A 13,737-nucleotide genomic window follows, 5' to 3' on the forward strand; every position below is an offset into this window, starting at 1 on the left:
ATTCATCTATATCACACCTGCATGTGCAGGGACTCTTATTTGCCCACTTTAACCTGCATGGTGTTGAAATTGGAGAGAGAGTTAACAGTTGGTTGACCTAATAGCTTCACCTGGTAAGTGTCCTGAAGGACACACATCACAGCACATAAGTGTAAACATATTATAATTGTACAAAATAAATAAAAAGAAAAACAATAATATCTCAAAATAAGAAGATTGCTTGCCCATGCAAATCTGCCGACCCAGTAACGGGCATATGTGGCATTTTTACAAATACAGGCTTGAAGGTAGTGGATATTTTACTTACCCAAATGATGTATGCCACAAATCTAAAACAGAAGCCATTGTTGGGTTTATGGAGTTCAAATTCTCCTTGATCAAGTTGTAATTTGCCAAAAATGATTTCTTCCATGGTTTTGGCACGATTTGTAATCTAAAATGGAGAGAATATTTGAAATTGTTTCAGGAGCAGTTGTTAAGGAATATATAACTCATAATGGCGATTATGGCATTTTAATATACAATTATATCTAGTGGTCAAAGTGAAAATTAAGAAGTGTTGGTATGGAAAACGTAAATAAATGGAATTTGATAGTCTTACAATAAGGGTAGGTGGAGAAGTGGGGGTATGGCATGCCACCGTATGACCACTGGTTATATCTTTATTAAAATAACAAATGTATACTTTCTTGGACTTTTTAAACTTATTATATTTATTGTTTCCCAAAATACATACAATTTCTACAGAGCTACTCAGGTTAGTACATGTACAACATATTTTTTCCACACAGCTGCCAAAGAGAAAGCCATACATTTCCTTGCTCTCTTTTTAGCTTCAAACTAACTATACTAACAACACTAACAAATTTATTAGACTGACTGCCACACTCCATGGACTTTCTCACTCATTAATTAAACCCCTATTAACACTATCCAACTACATTGCAATCACAAATATTAACTTAACTAATGTTGAGTGTTTCACTCTATTTCTAAACACTGATAGCTATTAAAAGATTCATAATGTTTCCTCCCTATTCACTTATACTAAAAATATGCTAAACTAGTAGCAACATTTAAACATCTCTGAAGAGACACACTGTGCAAAATTGTAAACATTCAATCACAAAACCAACCTCCTACCACTTTAGAACCATCTCTTTATCAAATTATTATTATTTTTCCTAAAACACAGCCTTATTCATTGCTAAAATTAATAATGAAAATGAGGGGACATTGGCACTTTTGTGCATTTCAAGCTTTGCTTTACAATGGGCAAAATGTGCTTACAAATGAGCTTCTACGCTAAATTCTGTGATGTGTCCCATTAAAAGAATAGGAGAAGACCTTAGGGGAAATGTATCAAGCTGAGAGTTTTCCGGCGGGTTTGAAAAACCAATCAGATTCTAGCTATCATTTATTTAGTATGTTCTACAAAATGATAGCTAGAATCTGATTGGTTGTTATAGGCAACATCTCCACTTTTCAAACCTGCCGGAAAACTCTCAGCTTGATACATATACCCCCTTATCTCCACAGCTCAGAGATGATACAAATATCACAAAATCCTCCCATTGGTTTGTGCAAACACCACAATATTTCTCCATAAAGTGATACACTTTAGTGGAAATCTAGTCACATTTGCAGAATTAAGGCACTTGAAGTCTACCAGGAGGATTTTGTGATGTGTTTTGGCCATAAATGAGGCAAAGACTATGTTTATCAATTACTGAATACTTTACCACCACTCATTTCTGCCATATCCATTACATAGTGGTTCTTGCACTTTAACAATATTATTCTGGTACTTTTAAGAACTAATTACAGGCATAGGATCTTTATTTAGAAAGTCCACAAAGCCAGAAACAACAATGTAATAACTGTTTCTCGATCTTGATAATACACACAGCCATGACCACAAACACCTTCTCCTACAGTCACTGTGAGGAGCGCTGCTACACAAGGAGGGGAATGATGAGCACAGTGTGGGAAAAGGCATTGGTAATTATTAAATTAGTAGATTCTAAGCATGATACTCCAATTTACAGAATCATCCCTTATATGTAGGATATCAAATCTCAAGGATTTACAGAGAAGCAATATTTTTAAGCAGTTTGAAATATTCATCCTATCAAATATGTTTAGTAATAAACAAGAAAAGCTTCTGGCTGGTTACACTGACTTCTAGATTACTATTTTTTCCCAAGCTGCCCTGGATTTTGTCAGAATAGATATTTATCTGAAATGCTTATTTTATAAGAACTTAAACTTATGGTAGGCAAATAAATATGATGCTACTGTAGGTTTTAAATTGGATGATTGAGATGTTGTAGTTTTAAGTAGAACTTAATTTAATCTCAAATTAAAAAACACCTTACTAAACCTAACCTAATCCTTCAAAAAGAGCAATGTTTAGCACAGAAAAATATCTGTCTTTATAAATGTACCAAAATAGCTGCCTTCAGAATTCTAAGGACAGGTATGCTGCACGTGCTGAACATAAGAGCTTATAGCAAAGTTGGAGTTATATAGTTTTATTTTATATTTAGATAAAGACCCCATCAAACACATTATCATTTTGTTTTTATAAATATATTCTTATTATATTTATGTTCTATTATAGTTCCATTAGTGCTTTGGAATTGAAAAAAACATAAGTTGTCTATTTTTGTGTGTCCATATGTTACATTTGGAATGTCACAGTATCCAAAAATATGTCATTCAATCCTTGATTAAATGGACAATACAGTGAAATAAAATAGCAAGACTTACTCTGATCGGTGTGGCTCAAGAACAATTTTCTTATACTCATTTTTCTCCCGTGGATCTTTTAAAACAAAGTCAACTAACGGAGAAAAACAGTCATAATATTACTATAGTCATTATATTAATACATAATATATTATTACAGTGATACATAATATACTTATAAAATACACAAGTGATAGAGTGTTCTGTTGTCATCACCTTAGTGTTTTTAGGAAAACTTGCTTATTATAACAAATATTGTGGCTATTAAAAGACACCTTTGATTTCTGTGGTTTACAGAAATCAAAAGACAACTCCACAGTGACTATCATATATTTACAATAAGGTGTGCATTATTCAAATTCCACACAGTCAACTCAGTCTACCCACCTTCACCTAAACTCCTCAATCCACCCTTATATCATTCTTTCCAGTAAGTCTTTACACTCTTCTCATCTCACCCTGCAACCTATCCCTTCGACCATATTCCCTGCCTCATTTTTTTTACTCCAAAATCGAGGCTATTAGACTTGACATCTCCTGCTCACATCACCCTCCTGCCACCCTCATCGATACACCGTCCTCAATCAACCAATTCTGGTGCTCCTTCCACCCTACTTCGGATGAAGAAGTCCAATCTCACATTTTTTTCCTCTCCCCATCTACCTGCTACCTGGATCCCATTCCTTCTCACCTCCTTCGCTCACACTACCTCACTGCTTGTTCCTACCTTGCTCTCTCTTTAACCTGTCACATTCTTAAGAAATCCAATCTTGACCGCACCTCACTCGCTAACTACCGGCCCATTTAACTTCTACCCTTTGCCTCCAAATTACTTGAGCGGGTTGTCTACAACCGCCACACCAGGCAGCTCTCGGACAACTCCCTCCTTGAATTTAGAGTTGATCTAGGCCCTACCCCAACTATAAATCTGCCTCCACATTTTAAATTTACCTCTTCCCTCCAATGGAAATATGTTTTGCCCAGATCCACAGTGACTCCTTTTTTATGCTTTGCTCTCCTTAATGACTCAGGCCCTATATCTCTTCCCCTGATCTCCCTCCGCCCCTCCGCCCTTGCATATCTGACTGCCTTTCCACCATCCCCTCTTGGATGCCCTCACGCTTTCTTAAAGACAACATTGCCAAAAATCAAACTCATTGTCTTCCCTCCCTCTAAATCTGCATCCCACCTTGATCTCTCCATCACTGTTAACACCACCATCTCTTGTGTTCCCCAACTTCACTGCCTAGATGTCACACTTGACTCGTCCCTCTCTTTTACCCCCCACATCCAATCTCTTACTCAATCCTGTCGTTTCCAACTTTGCAACATCACTCGCATTTGAACCTTCCTATCTCAGCAAGCCACCAAAACCATCATATATGCACTCATCATTTCCCTGTCTTGATTACTGTAGCCTTCTCCTTACTGACCTCCCCTGCTCCCACCTTGCCACCCTTCACTCTATACTCAACGCGGCTGAGAGACTTATCTTCCTTTCATGCCGCTCTTCCTCTGCCTTGCTTTACACTGGCTCTCCTTCCCCTACAGAATATTTTTCAAACTCCTCACCTTCACATACAAGGTCCTCTCCCACTCCACTGCCCCATATGTCTCCAACCTCCTCTCCATCCACACTCCCTACTGTTCCCTGCGATCGCCCAATGACCGTCGCCTCTCATCTAATCTGAACACCACATCCCACGCCAGAATTCAAGATTTCTCCTGGGTTGCCCCCCTCCACTGAAATGGCCTCCCATGTTCTATCTGACAGTCCCCTAATCTGTGCTCCTTCAATGGGCACTTAAAAGTTTTGTGGTCCTCATAGCCTACCAGCCGTCCACCTAACCATCTTACATCCATCCACCTGATCATCTGACATACATCCTTACATGCTTGATCCCCTCATCTCTCTCCTCCGCTGTCCCTATATGCGCTCCCCTTCCACGCGATCCCCTCCACTAACTCCCCCTTGTGCCTACAATCTGTTTTCCCTTCCTTTAGTATGTAAGCTCTTACGAGCAGAGCCCTCTTCCCTCCTGTCTCTATACCATTTCTTCTGCTCTAACTTCAATGTACTAGTTCGCACACAAAGCTGTGCTTATTCGGACATTCCAATATACATGTGAGCTGCTCTACTAAATCAGCAGACCCTTATAACTTTGGTGTTGAAAATAAATACTTATTAACATTCCTGATTTCCAATATATCTATTCTCCAGAATTGACTTACATGCTATGATAACCACTCTATACAGCCAGCTGTGCTCACTCAAAGATTTAAGTCTATATGTGAATGGATTTACCTCCTGACTGTTGTATCTTTTATGAATCCAATTTATGCAAGAATTATTTTCTTTTATATGTGCTCTGCCCATTAAGAGGATAGGACGGAGATGTTAACAGTCCTTTAACTCTTATTGGTATAAATATCTATTGTTTATATGGTATTGTATATCCAGATTTTCTGATTATATGTCATTTTAGAATAAATTTTATTGTTATATTATTTGTTTACAGATATGCGCACTTGTGTTCTTTTCTATGTATGTTCTATTGTTCAGGTTCCAGAGCCTGTATTGAGAGCTGCAACTGGTTGCAAGTTCAATTGTTCTATATTAGGTTATTTTAAGCGCCCATTTTTTATTTTTTTGTTTATTTCAACTACCCTACATGCAGTTCAAGAAGGTGCCACTGTGACATTACTCTTTTTATGGACTTTGAACATTGGGCCAGAGAAAAGGCGGTCAGAAAGGTAGGACAGTATTAACGTCAAATGGCTGCTTCCTCGGTTGACAGTGTGTACTCTTGCCGTCAACTTCCCTCTCAAAGATGAATGAAAGGGAGCACACAGTTGTAACACACAACTTCAGACAGACACACACACCTGATGGCCTATGGTTTCCCTGAGCTGCCTTCCCTTCTCACAACACTTGCTACCTACTCAGACAACATTTCCCCAATCAGTCCATTCCTGCTTCTCCTAGCTTCCTGTCACTAATATTAGAGGTAGGAAGGTAGTGAAAGTAAGTAGCAGATTGTGAAGGGGGGGGGGCACTAAACTGGTTCCATAATACAGTATTAAACTAAACATGGTAACACAAAGACCTTTAGTCATATCTACTAATACATACAGATAACTTGGTAATGCAGATTACATTATTTACGGGGCAGAGGGTAAGAGTGATTGCAAATTCCAATGTGAAGAAGGCCTGTGCTCAAGAAAACAGGGCTAGGGAAGCAGTCCTACAAATACTGTGAAACAATAGACGGAGAACACAAAAAAAGAGTTCCCTTTAGCTTAGATCCTAAAGGGAAGGGGAAGACACAAATGGGGTGACATTGAGTTGGGGAGTATAGGTTATAGCAGAGGCAAAGGAGTAAGGAGGAGGGCTGATAGGCTTGAATAAAGAAAAGAGTTTTGAAGCTTTGGAGAGTAGAGGCTAATCTGATGGGCATGGGAGATCATCCCACAGGTTAGGTGCAGCCCAAGCGAAGTTCTCTAGGCGGAAGTGAGAAGACATAAATTGTTGGCAGAGCAGAATGGGTGGTAAGGAGGTGCGGGTAGAATTGAGCTTGGATATATGTGTGGGGGGGTTAGTGCTTTGTATGGAAGGACGAGAAGTTTAGGTTTCAATCTATAGGCCACGGGGACTCAGTGTAACAAGTGGCAGAGGCGGACAAGCAAATTGGGCAGCGGCATAGAGGACAGACTGAAGAAGGGCATGGGAGCAGTTGGTTAGGCCAGAAAGAAGGAGGTTATAGTAATCAAGACGAGAGATTATAATGGAGTTAATAAGTATTCTAGTAGTAAATGAGGAAAGGGTAGAGGACGGGAGAAAAGATAAATTTGGCTGTCATCAGCATACAGGTAGTACTGGAGACTAAAGGAGATAAGATTGTCACTAGGAGGCCAAGTGCTTATCCTTGGGAAACTCCAACAGGTAAGGGAAGAGGGGGGGGGGAAGTTGAGAGCAAAGAGTGAGGAGGGGAAGAGAAAGGTGGAAGGGAGAGGAGAAGATGGAGTTGAAAGTGGAAAAGAGATGATAGGGTTTTGAGTATTGTGAAGAAATGAGAGCCTTGAGGTAGGCCTGTATAGAGAGTGATAGGGCAGAACTTTACAAGAAGTGAATGAACTTTAAGTGAGGCATAGCAGAAAAGATAGAGGACATAGAGGGAGTAAGAATGGTGGATAAAGGAAGCAGAATAAAGGAGGGAGAGGACAGAAGGGAGAGAGGTTCAAAGCATGATAAGGCTAGCGATAAGCCTGTGATTGTGAATTAAAAGTACAACTGTGAATAAAGGGCAGTAAGAGGTTAGAGCTGTGGTGAGGTGATTGCGGTAAAGGATAAGGCGATTGAAAGGAGAGAAGGAAGAGGTTGCAGGAGAGAAAAGTAGTAGAAAAGAGATAATATGATCATCAAAGATATGGAGCCAAGTAGTAAAGACAGTAGCAATAAGGCATAGTGCGTGAACCACATTAAGGTTTGACAGTGACAAAACAGAAATATGGCAGAGCGATCAAGAGGCAAAACAAGGTAAAGTCAGAGTAGAACGGTGGCAATGAAAACTAGCAGAAAATTGCAAAGCATATTTTGCAACATTTTATTGCTTTTCTGACATGGTCGGTTGAAGATTTTTACATTTTAAAATAAGCAAAATATGTTAAGAAACATGCATAGAAATCTGAAAAATTAATATATTCTTTTATGCTTGAAAGCTGTTTTGGGTTTTTTTTAAAACAAAAAAACAAAATCAATATGCAGCTAGAAGGAGGCTACAGAAGCACATTTTACTCTAGGTTCCAGGACATTCTTCTAACATGTGAATCATTTTACAATTACTATTTAACCTACATTTGCAGTAGAAATAATACATTCAGCTGAATAGTGATGAAGACTATGGTAAAATAGATATACACACACACACATATACATAACGAAAACACATGCACACACTGTCAGTCAGTAATATGGGAATATATAGATGTTATTAGGTAATGTTAACATTTAATTATCTAAATTATTAAAACAAAAACAAAAAAATCTTACCAATGGCTTTCTTAACACTAAGAAGATAATCTTCTCTCATTTCTTCTGACAGCATGTAGATACTCTCTGTATACACCTTTAAATGTTCTGGGACCGATCTTAATACATTTTCTAGCCATGAGTCTTCCATGGGTGCTACATGTTCTGTGTCAATTCCATGGCTAATGTAGTAATTGTACCTCTACAGGAGACAAAACATAGAATTAAAAAGGAAAGCACATTATAATACCTTTGCCCTTAAATCCATATTTCCAGGCAGAATTTGTTATTTTTGACTATCTCAATAATTCTAGTTAATAACCTGGAATAACCATTCTCCTGTCTGACAACTCCATCATCTCCTGGCAAGACTCTTACATATTCTTCTTTGTTTATGCAGTTTGCTCTGGATAGCAGGCTATATGGAGTCCCAATCTTGTAGAAAAGCTTTTATTTTATGGTCTGACAAATATGAATGCAATATGTTGATAATACACCTATCAATCCTATGCTGTAAAATGCAGTCAGAGACAGCTCAGGAGAGCTATCGACCTGTGTGTGCAGTCTTCTTCTGAGCACACTAACAGATCCAGAAGAGAACAAGATGCTCAGTCTGAGCATATAATAATAATGTAGGTTATCTTTTATTTATAAGGTGCCACAGGGGTGACACAAGGGTTCCACAGCGACGTACATAAAGCATTAGAACATACAACTAAATGACAAAATAACAGAGTAACAAAAACTACCAGAGGGACAAAATTAAAGAAATGCAAAAAATGTATTTACATTATTACATTAAATCCACAAAATTACATACTCTCATAAAGAAAACACTAGGCAAAAGGGTCATGCTGGTGAGAGCTTCATTATAGAGAAGATGGGCAGACACAGAGAGCGTGAAACTGAGTTGGGGTGCTGAGATGGTGGATGTGGAGACAAGAGAGTTAGAATAAGGGGCTGGTGGGCTTAAATAAAAATATAGGTTTTAAGGGCAGGTTTGAATACTTGGAGACTGGACAATAGTGTAATTGGTCAAGGGAGTGCGTTTCAGCGGTTGAGAGTGGGAAAAAGTAATGAGTGAGGTGGTAAGGCAGCGGTCATTGACAGAGCAGAGTGGGCCTGAAGAGTGTATATGGAAAGGAGGTTAGATATGTAGGGGGGTAGATATGTAGGGGGGTAGAGAAGTGGTTTAGGGCTTTGTAGGTGAGGGTAAGGAGATTGAATTGGATTCTGAGGCAGACGTGGAGCCAGCATAGCGACTGGCAAAGAGGCATGTCAGAGGTAGAGCAATGAGAGAGGAAAATGAGTCTGAAAGCAGCGTTGAGGACAGACTGAAGTAGGGTGAGACGGGACAAAAGAAGGCCAGAGAAGAGAATATTACAGTAATTAATGCAAGAGATAACGAGTGAGTGGATGAAAGTTGCATTTAGGTGAAAGGGGGCTGATCCTGGAGATATTATGAATGACACTAGAGGAATTTGCAACATAATTGAATGGTAAGATAATGTCAGCCTATCTTTTCTACTACTCTGGTAGCATATTGGGATATTTTATTCCTAAGGAACACTGACTTGGTATGAAGAAACGTTTTTCACCATATGGAGTAAGCAGTTAGAGTGGCAAAGTGCAGTGTCCTACTGTGCCTCATTTGGACTTTATTATAATAACTTTATATTGAAGTTAATTGACACAGTATAATACAAGGTGATACATTTTACTACATAGGATCAATTTTATAGAGTTCAATATTCGTTATTATTAAATAAGTGGAGAAATATAGCCATGTTCCTAAGTTTTCATCCATGCTTCTGGTATAAGAAGTTCAGAGCTCCTTCTTTGAAATAACTGCCTTCCCCCTATATCTATTTTAAATTTACATTTTTTATTTAGCTTCTATATCTACCCTTCCCAACTAAACCTTATATTCAGCAGCTGATTGAGCTGAATTTATGTTGTGCTGCTATTAAAATTCTAATGCTTCGCTTTGTTCTAACCCCACCACCTGATCTCTTCTTGTCAGGGTCTACTCAGTCTTGAAGAATGAGTGCAATAGGTGCTCTGACCATCGTTAAATGCACATACACATTATAATAACATTAAATACACTAGATTATATTCTGTGGACCCCAAGGCTAAATGGCTCAATGTAATAGAAGCATGTTGTATATATATCGAAAATATGGGAAAACCAACCTAAAACCAACCTAATCTCATAAAACCATAGCCATATTGTTTATTTCTTGTAGAAAATGTGCATGCTACATAAAGAAGCCTACATTATTTTTCATTTACAGTAGCCGTTCTAACTGGATGTGCTGATGTTCCCTGTATACCACCAGTTAGACTCTGCCACTTACCAATATATCTTTATCTGAAGCAGATGTTCCAGCAGAAGAGATAATATGATCAAGATGTAAGGGCTCCACAGTAGCATCATCTTTATTCCTGAAAAATAAAACAAAAACAAATCAAACTAAAAGACAAACTTTGAATACTTTGGTTTAAAAGTATCATGTATTAACTTCAAACGGTAACTACATATTTTATAATCAAGTGAAAAACAGCACAAGTTTGCAAATACAAGCGGATGTCAACTCTGCAGCATAAATACCATTTTGGGTGGTGGATGACATATTTGGGGACTCTCTCCAGATCCCAGGTTTCACTCAGTATGCAACAGATAGAAACCAGTAGCATCCTATTAAAACACTTTTAATACCTGTCCCAATTTTCAGACTTCATTTTGTCTCACATTTTTGTTTTCAAATGCTGGGAGGTATGCTTTTTATTTATACAGCAGATCATCATCATCATCATCATCACCATTTATTTATATAGCGCCACTAATTCCGCAGCGCTGTACAGAGAACTCACTCACATCAGTCCCTGCCCCATTGGGGCTTACAGTCTAAATTCACTAACACACACACAAAGACTAGGGTCAATTTGTTAGCAGCCAATTAACCTACCAGTATGTTTTTGGAGTGTGGGAGGAAACCGGAGCACCCGGAGGAAACCCACGCAAACACGGGGAGAACATACAAACTCCTCACAGATAAGGCAATGGACAGGAATTGAACTCATGACCCCAGTGCTGTAAGGCAGAAGTGCTAACCACTTAGCCACCATGCTGGCCAGATCATGAGGTAATCAATGTTTCTGTCCATTTCAAACATTTTTAATCTTCAGATGTAAATCCCATTGCATGCCACATCTTGCGCGAAATTGCTCTCTGCATGCTCAGAAACAAACTTTACACCAGTGAAGGCAATTTCATCCAATTTATGTCCATATGCAAGTGACACTTCTGACTGCCTGACTTGAAGGGCGAAATGGAGGTGGAGTGAGGATGGGAAGGGGAAGGGGAAGAGGCACGAAGGCAATGTACTGTAAGGGAGATCTGGGCATCTGTTAGGTACATGTTTTATAGCTGTATCACTTGCACCAGCTGCTGGGCAGGTGATGACTCTTAGTGATGACTGACACGTATACAGGCCAGAACATGTTTTTGCAAGAACAATAATAAAAATGCATTATATTTACAGCACGCATTAAGAACATCCTAAATTATGTACTTCATATAAAAAGGGTTTTAAAAAGTATTTTTTTTAGTTTTTTTTATAATTTTTTATTGATGATTATATTATTTACAGTTGTAAATTAATTTTCCGAAATCTGTGTTTTCTTACATGTTCTGATAGGACTTTATATTGCATATATGGATGCGTGTATCCTGCAGTGTTTACTTTCTGTCTGCATATGGCAAGTAACATATAGCCAGAGTGTACTTATACCCATGTTCAAATGGAAACGTTTCTTGAGGTCTGCTTGTACTTGAACATGGGTGGACGTGCATTCAAGTTGTAACCGATTTTTCTTAAGTGCAATTTGTGTTCACACTATGTTCGAAGATGAATCAGGCCCATAATCTAGAAGGCTAGGACTGATAAATCTAACATAGGTACCAATGGGGAACATTTATGAAAACTTATTCAAAAGGAAATAGTTTGATATGGGCAAAATCAGCTATCAAATTATTTAAGTTATCTAGACTTTCAACAAAGCAGAATAAAAATGACAGCAAAGGTTAAATTGGTTGTTATGAATAATACAACCTTTTCCCTGCATGTGCTTTAAAAACCTTTTTACAGCATCCATAGTTCTTGGTCCAACAATTTTGGTAAAGCTCCATCTCAGTAAAAAAACAAGTGAACTGAATTTACTTTCCTAAACCTGGAATTATGGTGGTATAGTGGCTATAACTCACTATTCATGCAGATGACATAGATTACCCTTACTTCACACAGGTTTTCCAAAGAGATCATTTTGATTGTTTTAATCAAGTATATTAAACATTTCCAAACATACATACATCCACTCTGTTTGTTCATGCTGGTAGATTAATGTTTATACAATCCAATATAAGGTCCAAAAAATCAATATTAAGACCACCAACATTTTTTTTAGATTGAACATATATGGGATGCTGGTTGAAATTAGTATATTTTTATATTATTATTATTATTATTATTATTATTATTATTATTATTATAATTAACTTCACAGACTATAATGTCTTTTCTCATTTCTCTGTGACAAGCTACCACAACACATCCTTGCGAAACAAACAAATTGTATAAGTGTAAGCATCTGAAAACTGTATAAGTTTCAACACAAGTAAAAATGAGAGTTCTGTGTCCATGATCTATTTGTCACCCTTAAATGACTGAAGTTGTCATTAGATTGTACGCTCCTCTGAGCAGGGCCATCTCTCCTCCTGTTTCCACCACTTCTAACTCTGCTCTCCAGCTACTTAGCCCTCCTCCTCAAAGGTCCTCCACCCCACGTCCACTTTCGCTCCCTCCTCCCCCCTGGGGGTCTCCCTGTCTTCCGCGCCCCCCTTCTTGGGCCCCGTCGTTTTCGGATCCTCCCTCCTCCTTCCCCGCCCTCTCTAGCTGTGCATTGAGCGTACTGAGTTGCTGTGTTTACTGTACTGTGCTGTCTCCCATTGTATTGTGATTTTGTTTGTCTCTGTACGGCGCTGCGGATGCCTTGTAGCGCCTTATAAATAAATATTAATAATAATAATTGTCATATTAACCAATACTCTGATAGACTAAATGACCTAAAATGTAAATAGGAAATAAATACATAACTCACATTAGAATATCTACGAGAGCACTTCTGAACTGTTCACGGTCTCTCTTTGGGTGAGAATAACTCTTTTGTGTCATTAGAGTAGAAGGTCCAGCTGAAACATCATCATATTTTGCTGATCCACGCTTCGGAAAACTGGAGTTCATGATTTTGCTTTTCTTGTGTTGTGGGATGACGAAGAGTCCTAAAACATAACTCACATGAAGTTTTTACATTTCCTAATACATAAATAATACATTTTCTAGACCCTAACTATAGACATGTTCTCCATAAACCCCGGCAAAGAAATGTATGAAACTCCTACCATAAAGGAGCCTATGAGCCTAAATAGACCCATGGAACAGCATATTTATGATCACGGCTATGTCCACAAAGAGAGGTGTACAGGTACCTGAAAGGCACCAGTGCAACACAATAGAAAAAGAAAATCTATGATGGTTGCAGCTAATGAAAAACATTGGGTAAAAACTGTGACTGGCAATTAGTAGGTTTTTTTTATGTTATAATTGTCTTCACAGCCTGTAATGTCGTTTTTCTTTTCTCTGTGAGTTTTTTCGTTCATTCAGAAAAATCATAGAACCTCTGCACATATTTATATTGAGTGCGAACACTACAAGAGAATCTTTTTTTCCCTTTTATTGTAAAGACTGCAATTCCAATAATTTCTCTTAGTGTAGCACCTTCTGCATTAGTTATCATCAATTAAAAATAGAGTCCATGAAGTCAATTGGAATTTTATTACAGAACAAGTAATAATTATAGGTAATTGGAGTTTTAATACAGAACAACTAATATTT

The 13,737-nt window shown here is 38.1% G+C and overlaps 1 protein-coding gene across 1 annotated transcript in view; it reads right to left on the minus strand.

The window, feature by feature from the left end:
- Positions 1 to 13,086, minus strand: part of DNAH7 (dynein axonemal heavy chain 7) — a 379,127-nt gene extending 366,041 nt beyond the window's left edge. Inside the window, 5 exon segments of the mRNA XM_075181345.1 lie at positions 308 to 433; positions 2,773 to 2,845; positions 7,802 to 7,982; positions 10,141 to 10,228; positions 12,944 to 13,086. Of these exon segments, the coding sequence (XP_075037446.1) occupies positions 308 to 433; positions 2,773 to 2,845; positions 7,802 to 7,982; positions 10,141 to 10,228; positions 12,944 to 13,086 (611 nt within the window).
- Positions 13,087 to 13,737: the final 651 nt, after the last annotated feature.

The sequence above is a fragment of the Mixophyes fleayi genome, chromosome 7 (assembly GCF_038048845.1).
Source record: "Mixophyes fleayi isolate aMixFle1 chromosome 7, aMixFle1.hap1, whole genome shotgun sequence".
Classification (NCBI taxonomy): Eukaryota; Metazoa; Chordata; class Amphibia; order Anura; family Limnodynastidae; genus Mixophyes; species Mixophyes fleayi.